The 14,577-nt window shown below is 46.7% G+C and overlaps 1 protein-coding gene across 1 annotated transcript in view; it reads right to left on the reverse strand.

Moving 5' to 3' along the window:
* The window catches only part of Acsbg1 (acyl-CoA synthetase bubblegum family member 1), a 46,424-nt gene that overhangs the window by 1,315 nt on the left and 30,532 nt on the right, over positions 1-14,577 (reverse strand). Inside the window, exons 11-15 of the mRNA XM_051156469.1 lie at positions 12,466-12,647; positions 10,106-10,336; positions 8,575-8,792; positions 3,801-3,940; positions 3,079-3,325 (exon numbers count right to left, since the gene is read on the reverse strand). Of these exons, the coding sequence (XP_051012426.1) occupies positions 3,079-3,325; positions 3,801-3,940; positions 8,575-8,792; positions 10,106-10,336; positions 12,466-12,647 (1,018 nt within the window). The remainder of the gene's footprint in view (positions 1-3,078; positions 3,326-3,800; positions 3,941-8,574; positions 8,793-10,105; positions 10,337-12,465; positions 12,648-14,577) is intronic.

A 14,577-nucleotide genomic window follows, 5' to 3' on the forward strand; every position in this document is an offset into this window, starting at 1 on the left:
CTCACTTTCCCCTTGACCTGACCCCAGTCATGATCCTCAACTGATTCTTCCTTGAATGAACATCCCCTGTCTCTCAGAATACAGGGGTATGGGTCCAGAAACCTTTTCAGATACTGTCTTAGGGTTTCATTGCTGTGGAGACACCATGACCATGGCAACTCTTATTAAGGAAAACATTTAGTTGGGGCTGGCTTACAGTTCAGAGGTTTAGTCCACTATCATCATGGCGGGAAGCATGGCAGCGTGCAGGCAGGCATGGTGCTGGAGAAGGAGCTGAGGGCCGGTCGTGGTGGCTCACGCCTTTAATCCCAGCACTCAGGGGAGGCAGAGGCAGGTGGATCCCTGTGAGTTCGAGGCCAGCCTGGTCTACAAAGTGAGTCTAAGACAGCCAAGGCTACACAGAGAGACCCTGTCTCGGGGTGGGGAAAAAAAAAAAGAGCTGAGAGTTCTACATCTTGATCTGCAGGCAACATAGAGAGGCTGTGTGCTACACTGGGTAGGCTTGAACACAGGAGACATCAAAGCCCACCCCCCACAGTGACACACTTCCTCCAACAAGGCCACACCTCCTAATAGTGCCACTCCCCATGAACCAAGAATTCAAACACTTGGCTCTGTAGGGCCATTCCTATTCAAACCACCACAGATACCTAAGCTAGAAAATGCTCAATTTCTTTTATAAAATTGTGTAGTATTTGCACAAAGCCCATGAAAATACATCTATTTTAAGCCCAGACTGCTCAGAATATGAAATACAGTACAAATGCTATGCAAATAAACTAGTGTTTATGTAATAATAAAAAATGTGTAGTCAGGCCTTTGTGGCCTGTAATCCCAGGTACTCGGGGGTGGGAGTGGGGGTTGCGGGGACAAGCTGAGACAGGAGGATCACAGTTCAAGGCCTATCTGAGTTACAGTGAGTTCAAGACCAACCTGGGCAATTTAATGAGATCTTGTCTCAAATTTTTAAAAGAGAGCCAGGGAGATTGCTCAGTGGTGGAACATGGCATGGTGGAGGTCCTAGAGTCAACCCAGCACTATAGAGAAATTGGGCGGGGGGGATCTATATATTCATATGAATTATTTAATTTTTTGATCTGATGATTAGATCCACAGATGTGGGACCTGTGCATGCAGCATATCAACTGCAAATGATTGTAACAATCAGACACAGCCTCTGTCTCAGGCCCTCTCAAATGAATTACATGAGTATGCAAACACCTGCACCCAGGGCTCCCAGTGCCTGCCACCCAGCCTGCTCTGACTAGCATCATGGGTAACTCCCAGTCTGGCCGCTCAGAGAAGCTGCCCCTGATTCTTGGCCCACCAAAATGAAGATAATGTTTATTGTTTGCTTGTTTGTTTGTTTGTTTGAGACAGGGTCTTGTGTAGCATAGGCTGGCCCTAAACTCACTATGTAGCAGAGACTAGCCTTAAAGTCCTGATCTTCCTGCCTTCACCTCTTGAGTGCTGGGGTGTCAGACACGTCCTACAATAGGTTCCATGCCTATTAAGTTCCTCCTCTCTTAGCGATTGATTATTCACAAAGCCTCTCCTGTTTTAGGGACAGTTCATAATTGTGGACTTAGCTTCGATGGGTCAGGAAGCTCCTGACCACATCCTAATATCTAAACCATCTTCCTCAAACCACATTCCTTAGCCTTTGTTTCTCCCATTTAATACAAGATTGAAAGGGCTCCAATTTGAGGGCTGGAGAGATGGCTCAGAGGTTAAGAGCACTATCTGTTCTTCCAGAGGTCCTGAGTTCAATTCCCAGCAACCACATGGTGGCTCACAACCATCTATAATGTAATCTGATGCCCTCTTCTGGCATGCAGATAGAGCATTTGTATACATGAAATAAATGAACTTAAAAAAAAAAAAAAAAAAAAGAAAGAAAGAAAGAAAGAAAGGGCTCCAATTTGAGGTTCCTGGGCAACTTAAAGGTCTTTTTGCATATAACCCCTAACTGGAAACATCAAGGAAGGTTAGGGTGGTCTTTATAAATTGCCTGGAGAAGACATCTTTCATTCGGTTGCCCTTGCATTTAATTTGAACGAATCTGGTTCTGTATTCTCTGCATCTCTGATACAGCAAAGCATTATTGCAGATGGTGTGACTACTCCCAGTGGGAGTGGATTTGAGAGTCTCACCAGGGAGCTATAGTCAGTGTTCTGTGCCATGAGCACTCTGAGATGCCACAGCTAGAAGACTCTTCTGGCCAGGTGAGGATGTACCACAGGCTTTTCTGGGCTTGGACTGTGGTCCAGATAGGTCTGTCTTTTTAATAGCCACGTGGCTGACGTCACAGACTACAGTAGTCTCTAGATGAGTGCAGCCCCAGTGCCAGCAGGCCTGTGGTGTGTACCTGATGGGTGCACTACAAGTCACCAGAGAATAGAGTCTCATCGTCAAGGCAAAACTAAGCCTTGATCATATCAATAAGTTTTGGCACATGTGTGATACACTCATACCATGTTCATGAGTTTTAGGAGCTCCCTACCCCAACAGTGTTCTAGCCCTGTGTGTGAAATGGCATGACCGACACATGTCTTCCTGTGTGCTCTAAGTCATCCCTAGATGGTGTTTGATACCAAAGACACTGTAAATACTTTGTGAGGAGTCACACTCTATTATTTAAAGGGTGGGTAGGGGACTGGAGAGATGGCTCAGAGGTTAAGAGCACTGGTTGTTCTTCCAAAGGTCCTGAGTTCAATTCCCAGCAACCACATAGTGGCTCATAACCATCTATAATGAGATCTGGTGCCCTCTTCTGGCCTGCTGGCTCACATGCAGGCAGAATACTGTAAATATAAATAATTATTTAAAAAAAAAACCTATAAAGACTGAGGGGGGATATTTCTAATCCAACGTGGTTGCATCCAATGGATCTGGAAGTGACTGCTTATTTTTCAGCCTGAATAGAATCAGAGGCTTGTGTGCCCAGCACAGATGCTGCCCAAAGGCCTACCTGACACCTTCTGCTGGCATGGCTACTTCTTTCTGGGCTCCTCTCTGCCACTGTCATGGGCTTTGCCCTCCCATACAGCCCCAGGAATGGTGAAAAGAAAAACATACCTAGTTCTCCACCCGAAATGGAGAAGTCACGTTTGAGAATGGCCCACTTCTGGATGTGGTAGGGACGGGCTGCTGCATTCGCGTTCACCCTCTGGATCCCCTCATGGATGGCCTGGTACACAGCCTCATCTCTCTGGCCCACAATCTGGGACACGGTGCTGGCCTTGCTGCCCACCCTCTGGCAGAACTCTACAGCTTGCTCCGTCAGATTGTCAGTTGGCTCAGACGTTTCTGGGTCCAGCGTGCACTGAAAAGAGGACCAGATGAGGACCCACCCCTGCTCTGCAGAGCCACACTCTGGTTTGGGAGGATGTCATAGGCAACAAGGTAGAAGTTCCTGTGGACTCAGTTTCAGAGCGGAGCTTCTAAAGGGGGCAAGATGCTGTGTTGAGCCCCAAGAAGTAGCAGAAGAGTGGACTGAGTTGGACCTTAGTTGGCGATGTCAGTGCCTGTTCAACAGGGGCCATACTCCTACTGACTGGGATGCTGGGGGCCTGATCATGGGGATGGGCAGCCAGACCTTTGCAAACCAGAATGTACTGGCAGGTGGAAAGGATCATTTCAGGGGCCCAATGGGCCAGAGGAATGTCCACCTACCCTCTGAGTGCACAGTGTGGCTGAGTGATGCCAGAATAAAGCTGTGAATGCCAGGTGCACCTCGGGCTATGCCACAGGTGACCCTCCTGCTACACCCCCAGAGCCAGAGCCCAGGACACACACACCTTCAGGGTTAGCAGCATGGACAGGAACTTCCTCTGGTCCCCAATCAACATGGCACTGCTAATGATGGGCAGCTCCGTCTTCACGGCCTCCTCGATGGGCACTGGGGGTACATTCTCCCCACCCGCAGTGATGATTAATTCTGGGGAGGCAAGACAGGCCCTGGCTGAACCACACTCCTAGGCCACAGTTGGAGAGGCCCGAGCAGTAAGCACGGTGCTGGAGATGACCTGTTGGCAGCCAAGAAGCCCTCTGGGCCCTCTGGCAGCTCTTAGGACAATGGCTTACTGGGTCTCCCATTCCTCAGGCTCTTATCTGAGTCCCTCCTCTGCTCAGCAAGAGCACATGCCAGGATGCTTATTAGCATCTTACTCTGCCCCTGTTCAGCGGGCAACCCTCCCAGCTTCTGCTCACTAACCGCCTGGCACCTTTAAGGCAGTTGTCATGCCCATGTGCTGCCCAGACCAACACTTTACACCCAGCAGTTTACTCAGCTCCCACCATGAGCCACTAATGATGGGTTCTCGCACCACCATTTGCAGATGGGGAAACTGAGGCCAGAGGTTTAGGAGCTTGTCCTCTGCCGCATCTACTGAGTAAAAACCTAAGGTTTACACCAGTTCAGATCTGTTCTGGGCCCCGGCCCATAACAACCTCCTCCCCTGCCATGAGGCCCCTCATCGCTCATGCCACGCCCTCTGGCAGACCTCTTCTCTCCTTTCCGTGTGGCCAGCACCTACCTCCCAGCCCACCTTGACCGGTTCCTTCTCTGAGCTGCCTTCATGTATCTCTTTACCTACCCAGGGCAAGTGTCTCATTCACCATTTATTGTGTCTCTATGGGAAGGCCAAGGCACACCATTCAAGATTACAGTCCTCTGAGTTATGATAGATTTCCAGGCTAGGTAGCAAGAAACTCAATAACATTTCCAGTGAATCCTGGGCTGGGTGTGAGAGCATCCGGAAACCCTAATGGTAGGTTTCCAAGTGGGACAGACAGCTGAGGTGCCTATTTAACATATCCAAGTGGACCTGGCCTCCAGGTTCTCCCAGCATCCCTCAGTTCTCTGGCTGTTATAGGGCCCTCCTGGCAGGCATGCTTTGCCCTCTAACCTGAACTCTCCAGGCGAGAGTGCTGGGCTATCCTTCCTGTATAATCCGGACACTTTGGTTACCTGTACCTGGTTTAGCTCTCTCTCCCGCCTCTCCCTTCCCCTCCCCCTCTCCTCACATGGTACAGTTCAGTTTGGTTGTGTCTGGACTCCCCCAAGCATATGCTCTCCCACATATCTATAATAAACTCACCTAGAAGCAGTCTTCTTTCCTTTTTTTTTTTTTTTTTTTTCTTCTTTCTTGGTCATTTGGTGCTAAAGACCTGGGATCCATCATTTATTTTCATTTCTTTCTTTTTATTATTATTTATATTTCATTCATATGGTATAGAAACCTGGCAATGGTATAAATAAACTCCCTTCTAGGGAACTGGGCTGTTCTGAACCAAGTTGCTCATCTGACTCTCCTAAGGTATGTACGGATCATTTGTTTCTGCTGGCTTCTTCTACCTCCAAAATTTGATTCTAAGTTTTAGAGACTGTATCTTTAGCTGCTGGCTCCCTCTACCTTCTTTCTTTCTTTCTTTCTTTCTTTCTTTCTTTCAAGATTTATTTATTACGTATACAGTACTGTCTACGTGCCAGAAGAGGGCAGCAGATCACAGATTAGATGGTTATGAGCCACCATGTGGTTGCTGGGAATTGAACTCAGGACCTCTGGAAGAGCAGACAGTGCTCTTAACCACTGAGCCATCTCTCCAGCCCTCTCTACCTGCTTTCTAACTACTGCTCTCGTCTCTCTGGGCTCTGGTATTTATGCCCTCCAGGTGGGCACCTCTCTGGCTCCTGTAAACTGCTAGGCCTATGGCCTCTACATTTATATGGACACCTCCCTTTTCTCCTGCTCTCTCCCCTCCTGCTACACCCATCTAGGTCTCTCTCAGGAGCTGCAGTTCCCACCCCACCCCACCCCCACATGCCAGCCTGGGACTCTTCCTTGTTTCTTCCCACTTGGAGCTCTATAAGTATCTCTCTGACTCCTGCAGCCTGCTGCTATGCCCTTTTGGGCCACCCATCACACGGACAACTTTCTACATCTGTCTGGGTCTCTACTAAAGACACTTCCTGGCTCTCTGTTCCCCTACTCTCTCTTCTAGCTTTCTCTTGCCTTCCGTAGGAAGTACAGCCTGCCTGCAGTTCCATTACACTGTCTCTCACCCTAGCCTGCAGTTCCACACTTTTGGCTCTCAGCTCTCTCTTGAATGGTATTCCATTTTGCAATCTTCTCTCTCCTCCTCCATGGACTCAGCTTTATTACTACAGTTTGGCCTCAGTACAGATCGGTGGCCAAAATTTGGCACACTTGATTTGCAAATTCTCACAGACTATAACAACAACTGCTAGAAGCAAATGATCCCAAATTCTCTTATTTCTGTGGTTTATGATTTTCCATTCTTATATCTTTTATCTCTATAATTACTCTGTTGTCAAGAAAAAAAAAATCTCTTAAGACTATGCTGTAACTCTATCTGAGGATTTATAAAATCATTGGCTATGGTTAAAAATATATAAAATCTGTAACAAAATTTGACTTAAAAGTTATAACAAGGGGCTGGAGAGATGGCTCAGTGGTTAAGAGTGCCATCTGCTCTTCCAGAGGTCCTGCGTTCAATTCCCAGCAACCACATGATGGCTCACAACCATCTATAATGTGACCTGATGATAAAGTAGTCATATTCAATAAATAAAAATTTTAAAAAAGTTACAACAAAAGGCTTATAGATAAAACCTACACATAATTGATTTTAATGTATTATAACATCATATATATATATATATATTAGTTTTTCAAGAAAGAGTTTTTCTGTGTAGCCCTGGCTGTCCTGGACTCACTTTGTAGACCAGATTGTTCTTGAACTCACAGAGATCTGCCTGCCTCTGCTTCCTGAATGCTGGGATTAAAGGTGTGCACCATCACACTTGGATAAATAATAGATATTTTAAAACACCAACCATATGGTTGGCAGCCATCTTTACTAAGATTAAAGGGTACATGCCACATTAACTCACCATCTTAAGGTGACCACATGGTATAAGGCAACAATTATAAAAACTTGTCAGTCCTACTGAGCCTTCTGCTTGTTATTGTATCTTGCTTTAAGAATAAGGAAGCAACAGCAAGTCTCCAATATTTTAGATTGTTATGGATAACGATAAAAATTTAACGTCCTTTGTTACAACATACTAAATATATGATTCACATCTGGTTAGAATATACTATATGTGATGATTACAAAATTCAAGGTTATAAAGGTCTACTCAGATTAACAAAGGCTGATTTAATATCTATGTCTAACTACTTATGTCTTTGCTAACTGTTCAACAGCAGGCTTCTAAGAATTTAAATAACATGTTTGATAAGGTCTGTTTAATAAATATGATTTATCAATTCCCCAGGGTCATGGTAATTGTCCAGCTTCTTTGCCTTTGCTAACTTTGTTAAGGTACTAACTTGTAAATGCTCATTTAATGACAAGCTTTATTTCTGTGTGTGCATTCAAGGTTAAGCCTAAGATCAAATACACTTAATAGATAAATGGTCCTTAAACAATTCAGAGATCTGCTGAACAGGCATTTAAAACGTGTTAGTTTTCCCATCACAGACATGCCCCTTCCTAACGGGAACCCCGCGGTCTCCAAGGCCAACAGATGGGTACAAAGAGGACTCCACTTGGATTGGGGTAACACTAGCCACTGGGAAAGACCACCCCATGCCTCGCCTGCTGCCAGGGCGCTGCTCAAACTGCGGACACTTTGGGGTTGACTGTCCTACTTGGCCTGGCTAAGGTAACGTCAGTTTTCCCAAATTCCTCGACAGGAAAAATCTCAGACCTGGGGTTGACAGACCGAGGCCTATGGTGCTTCTGTAACCGCTGAAGATTAAACAAATACTATGCTGTATCACACATGATGGTGATGACCTAGTGCCCCCAACAAAACTGTGAAGACAGACCACCAGAGCCTAAGGCCTTAGGTACTAGGTAAGTCTCTGGCATTTCAATACATACATGGCCCATTTGGATTATACTTCCAGCTAGAATGTATCCTTTTCTGATCTTTGACAATGTTGAAACCTGTAGCTTTAAGACCAGCAAGCATCAGTTCCTCCCTCAAGGCTTCAGCTGCCTTCTCAGCTCCTTCGTAGATAAAAATCAGGCTTCAAGCCTCCCTTTCCTAGGCCTCCAGCTGAGAAAGTAGCAATGTACCTCCCTACCAGACTCAAAAAGAAAGAAACAAAACAGGTTTCAAAGTAGCTTTTTACTATTCCCTTATTTAAAGGAACTTGCTTCACAGTGACTGTTCTCAGGTACCAACTGCTTGTGTCTCATGGTAAATAACTGGATTAAAAAAAAATGTTTAAAGTAAAAAAAATAAATTAATAAATTAAAAAAAAAGAAAAAAGTTTAAAGTTTATGGAACTTATAAAAGTCTAAGAAAATTACTTAAGATATATAAAAATGTTTCCGATTTCTTTCCCTCCCTATGCTATTGTTATATTAAGGCTTCAAAAGTTAAGGATTTTAACATTAATCAGTGGAGCTATGATAAGCTATTGACCTAGCTCTGGTAAAACACTGCAGTGTTATCACAGTCACAAGCTCAAGGTTTTAAATGTCCTTTGGTTGTCTTCCGATACCCATGTGCCCCAGGACAGGGGTGCTCACCTTTGAGGCGCCCGGTGATGTAGAGGAAGCCGTCGGCATCCAGCCGGCCCATGTCACCTGTGTGTAGCCAGCCTTCAGGATCAATGGCCTCACATGTCTTGTCCTCCATGTTCAGATAGCCCATGAAGATGGTGCGGCCCCACAGGCAGATCTCACCGATGCCATCTGCATCCTGGTTCACCAGCTTCACCCGGCAGCCAGGTACCACCCTGCCGGAGCTGGTGATAAAAGACAAGCCAGAGAAAGTGCTGAGTCAGCCCCCTGTGGGGTGCTCAGGGCCTCCGGTCTCTCAGCATTCACTGGTGGTTGGGATCCCCTTTCAGGATTGCTTTTTAAGACTTAAAATAATTGTGTGTGTGTGTGTGTGTGTGTGTGTGTGTGTGTGTGTGTAGGCCAGAGGTCAATGTTAGGTGTCTTCTATCACTTTTGATTGTCTTCTTCTTCTTCTTCTTCTTCTTCTTCTTCTTCTTCTTCTTCTTCTTCTTCTTCTTCTTCTTCTTCTTCTTCTTCTTCTTTTGTGACAGGATCTTTGACTGAAATTGGAGCGCTCACCAGTTTGATGAGAATGGCTAGCCAGAGATTTTTCTTGTCTCCATACCTCCAACACTAGGATTAGGCATGAGCCATGATACTTAAGACAGCTGGGCAGGGTGTCACACACCTTTAATCTTAGTACTTGGGCGGCAGAAGCAGGCGGATCTCTGAGTTCCAGGCCAGCTTGGTCTACATGGTGAGTTCCAGGATAGCAAGGGCTAACCAGAGAAACAATGTCTCAAAAAAACAAAACAAAACAAGACAAGACAAAACGAAACAAAAAGACAGGTTCTAAATATGTATTTCTGCCTTGCCTGAAACTTGTTATGTAGACCAAGCTGGCCTTGAACTCCCAGTGGCCCACCTGTCTCTGCCTCCCGCCTGGCTTTCTACATGGGTGAGGGGATATGAACTCCAACTCTCATGCTTGTGTGTGGCAAATGCTTTACCAACTGAGCCATTTTCCCAGCTGAGGGCTTTTGTATTTTAATGAGCACCTTAGAAGCAGCGTAAGGTAGGACCACTTGGAAGGTTTTTATTGAATGAATAAAGGAATGAATGGATGAATGACCTAAATGCTAACAGGAGAAACTGAGGCACTGTCATACCAGATGCAGGGGAAGGTGCCAAAGCGCGATAGAGCCTTCATCAGATCACTCCCTGGAACTGACTACCCTCCCTGTCCTTCAGCAGCCTGGCCCTGACCTTAGTCCCACACAGTCCAGCATTCCCTGCCCTACTGGAGGAGATGAAAGGAGGAAGTTTCTTCACCAGGAAGTTCTAGCCTGGCCATCTAACGTGTCTTCAGCCATAGGACACATGTCATGGTGGCCAAGACTGCCCCTCTAGAGGCATCAGGACAGGCAAGGGGCTTGGCCAAAGATGGTGTCACTGACACAAGATCACTGCTCCAGTGTGGGATGGAGAGTGAGAGGAACAATTCCCCCAAGGCGCCAAAGGGTGTCATCAAGGACAGTGTCCCAACTTCAGACCTTACCTGTAAAGCCGATAGTTGTAGGGACTGGACATGAAGTGGGGGCCTGTGCTCTCACTGAGGCCATAGCCCGCGTACAGGCGGATGTTGAGGCCCAGAAAGAAACGCTGTGTCTCCGCAGTCATGGGAGCTGCTCCGTAGAAGTTTTTCTGACACTTGGCAAAGCCCAGAGCCTGACGGACCCTGGCTAATACTAGGTAATCCGCTAGTCTGCTTGTGAAGGGCTTCAGGTCGCTGGGAGAGGGTTGTAGGGAGGAATGGTCCACAGGAGGAAGAAAAAAACACACACTCGTAAGTACACACCAGCATGGCCACTGAAGCTGCCCCGTTCTGATGAGCTGTGGTCATGCTGAACCCCTTGTAAACATGTTGGCTACCGGCCTTGTATGTATGCAATGTGACTTGGTATGCAAATGTAGGTGTGGGTGCTCCTGGTTATATGCAAACATGTAGTGACTCATGAAGTCAAGCAAGCTGAACCATCTCTCCAGCCCCCTGCCTTTTAATTTTTTTCCCCCCTTTTGAGACAGCCTCATGAATTTACTCTGGCCTTGAACTCGCTCTGTGGCAGGAGCAGACTTTAACTCTTGACCCTCCAGCCTCAGCCTCCTGAGTGTTGGGATCACAGGCCTGGCTGCATAGTCACCTTTCATCATGTGTGTTAATGCTGTGGGTGGACAGATGTGCCCACATCTCTCACAGAGCTGACACTGCTGTGCTGGAACCCCCTGCCTCTACCCTTCCCCTCCCTCTTCAGGTCAAAGGATCTGAGCCTCAAGCTTTGTGCTTGCTGGGTAAGCACTCCAACACTGAGCTAGATTCTCAGTTTGAAAAGTATTTTAATGTTGAAACAAGGCCAGATCTCTACTGTGGATGGTGCATAGTGTAGGAACTTGAAAAACAGTCATGATCCAGAGGTGCCAGATGTGATGGTCTACACCTACAGTCTCAACACTTGGAGGGCCAAGAAAGGAGAATCCTCAACTTTAGGCTAGCCTGGGCTACCTATTAAGACTTAGTCTCAGAGCTGGGCATGGTGGTGCACGCCTTTAATCCCGGCAATCGGGAGGCAGAGGCAGATGGATTGCTTTGAGTTGGAGGCCAGCCTGGCCTACAAAGCGAGTATAGGACAGCCAAGGCTACAAGGAGAAACCCTGTCTGGGAAAAAAACAAAAACAAAAACAAAACCCCCAAAACCCAAAAAACCCCAAACAAACAAACAAAAAAGACTTCGTCGCAAAAAACAAAAAGTAATAATAAGAAGCAATCAGAAGTGGTTTGGGAGAGATCTGAGTGGTCAAACGGGCTGCTGGGAAAACAGGATCACTGAAGCCCTTGTGGTGATTTGAGTAGAAATGACCCCCACTGACTCATGACTCATGTGTTTGAATGCTTGGCCCATAGGTAGTGACACTATCAGGAGGTGTGGCCTTGTTGGAGGAAGTGTGTCTCTGTGGAGGCGGACTTTGAGGCTCATATGCTCAAGGTAGGCCTAGCGGGACAGTCTCTTGCTGCTGCTTGCAGATGCAGATGTAGAGCTCTCAGCTCCTCCTCCAGCACCGTGTTGGCCTGCATGCCGCCATGCTTCCTGTCATGATGAGAGGGACTAAACCTCTGACACTGTAAGCCAGCCCCAACTAAATGTTTTCTGTTGTTGTTGTTTTTTGAGACAGGGTTTCTCTGTGTAGCCTTGGCTGTCCTGGACTCACTTTGTAGACCAGGCTGGTCTGGAACTCAACAGCGATCTACCTGCCTCTGCCTCCCGAGTGCTGGGATTAAAGGCATGTACCACCTCACCTAGCTTTTCCTTTTTTTAATAACTTATTTTTTAAAGATTTATTTATTTTAGGTATGAGTGCTCTATCTGCATGTACACCTGCATGCTAGAAGAGAGCATTGGATCCCAATATATGTGAGCCACTGTGTGCTTGCTGGGAATTGAACTCAGAACCTCTGGAAAAGCAGACAGTGCTCTTAACCACTGAGCCATCTCTCCAGCCCCAGTGTTTCCCTTTTTAAGGGTCTCTTCACAGCAACAGAGACCCTAACTAAGATATTCCTTATAAAGCCAACTACTGAAGGCAAGTAGCTGGCAAGAGCCATCTATCCCTAGGAAGGTAAAATTTTCAGCAGAAACAAGTCAGTCCTCCCAGCCAAAGCCCCCAAATGCCAACTGTCCCCATTAGCTCTGCGGTGGGTATCAGAGTGCAAGCTCAGTTGTAGATAGGCTACTATGCAAGCTGTCCCCCAAACTGAAGTCCTCTGGAACCAGGGTAGCCTATCAGATTCTTGCTTGTGTGAGCCAGCCCTGTGCCTCCCCAGGCCTCTTGCCCCCCACCCCCCCCCCCCCCCGCCCGGCTTACTCGCTAGGGCAGGTGAGGTTCTGTTCCAAGGTGACTGACATGGCCCACAGCAGCATCTTGCGCCGGATGAAGCCAGACTGGGCGGCCACCTCCTGGATCCGTTCCATGATCTTCTCCCACACACGGGGCACCCCCATGTGGGATGTGGGCTCCACCTCCCGCAGCGTGTTCACCAGGCTCCCCTGCTCAAGGCCAGGAAGAAACAGAGGTGGTACCAGGCCTGCAGACACAGCCTCACAGTATAAATGCTAATGCTGATCCGAGGATGCACCCATGGATGTGTACATACTTGGACCCAGCTTGGGCACATGCCGGTGGCTACGGTTCAACAGCGGCATCCCCACGCCTGCTAACATAACTTTGGTGTCCTTTGCCAACCACTGTAGCCAGATGCTTGAGAGTAGCTTCATCCCTCTGATCTTTCTGCATCTGTCTGACTCAAACATGCCAACCTCATCTTGCCAGGTACAGGGGTTTATGTTTGTAATCCCAGCTCTCAGGAGGCTGTAGCAGGGGGATGCTGAATTTGAGGCCTAGGCTGGGCACATAGCAAGTTCAAAGCCAGCCTGAGCTACCTAATGAGAGTCTGTCTCAAGATAAGTAGGCATATAAAACAAAACAAAAACAAGGGCCAGCGAAATGGTTCAGTGGGTAAAGGGGCCTATGGCTGAGCCTGACAAACACAGGTTTATTCTCCAAATGCACACAGCGAAAGGACACAATGGGCCCCAGGAAGCTGTCCTCTGACCTCCACCCTGTACACTGTAGACACCGAAGGCTCCTGCTATACTCCCTACAGTTAGGAAAATAAACAAATAAATATAGGATGTGGTGGCACATGCTTCTAATCCCAGCACTTGGGAGACAGAGGCAGGTGGATATCTATGAGTTCGAGGTCAGCCTGGTCTACATAGCAAGATCTAGGACAGCCAGATCTCCTCTCTCTCTTTACACACACACACACACACACACACACACACACACGCACACACACACACACACACACACACACACACACACACACACACTTGTCTCAAAAACAAACAAATACATGTAATTTTAAAATTAATTGAGGGCTGGTTAGATGGCTCAGCGGTTAACACAGGCTGCTCTTCTTCAATTTCCAGCAACCACATAAAAGGATCTGATGCCCTCTTCTGGCATGTAGGTATACATGCAGACAGAGCACTCCTACATTTGAAAAAAATACATAAATAAAAAAATATTTTTTTTAATTAATTAAAAACAAAACAAAGGGGCTAGGGAGATGGTTCAGTCATGGCAGGATGGGTATCTGAATTCAGCACTCATCTTTAAAAAACGTCATTGCACAAGCCTGAAACTCCATGTTGGGAGAACAGATCCCAGAGACTCAGTGACTGAAAAACCCAGCCAAAATGGGGAATTCCAGGCACAGAAAGGGGCCTTGTCTCATGCAAACGTCCTATGTTTGGATAATGAAAATGTGGTACATATACACTATTATTCAGTTGTCAAGAAAAGTGAAACCGTGAACTTTGAAGGTAAAATGGATGGAACTAGAAAAAAAAATATATTGATTGACCCTTGAAAGACAAAGGTCACTTGACCTCTCTCATTGGAGACTCCTGGCTCCGAATCTTCTGATGTGAGCACATTGCCTGTAGTTACTACAGCAACCAGAAAGTACAATGGGGCCATTGCTGGGATATGGGCATGGAGGACAAGAAAGAGGGGAATAGCAGGGTACAAGTTGTCTGATGGGGAAGCGGGAGGGGAGGGCTCTTTAGGGAGGAGGAAGGGAGGTACATACGGAAGAAAATGAGTAAAACAACAAAAAGGATGCTTGAAAAAGCCACAAGGAAGCATACTATTAAGTATTCATCTTTTAAAAAAAAACCGAGAATACACAATTCCATGTATAAATAAACATGTATAGTTTTAATGAACTTTTGTCATCTGGATCGGCAGGGCTCCTTCTAAGAGCCAAAGACCACCTAACAAAAACCCCATCTTTTGAGTTGTTGGCCAGGGCTGTCTAGTAGACTCCCAAAACACACCCTATTGGGGTTGCCCTTGGTTACACATTGGAGCTAGAAAGTAGATCCCTATTGCTGAAGACGCCACACACTT

The sequence above is a fragment of the Acomys russatus genome, chromosome 14, assembly GCF_903995435.1.
Source record: "Acomys russatus chromosome 14, mAcoRus1.1, whole genome shotgun sequence".
In the NCBI taxonomy this organism is placed as follows: Eukaryota; Metazoa; Chordata; class Mammalia; order Rodentia; family Muridae; genus Acomys; species Acomys russatus.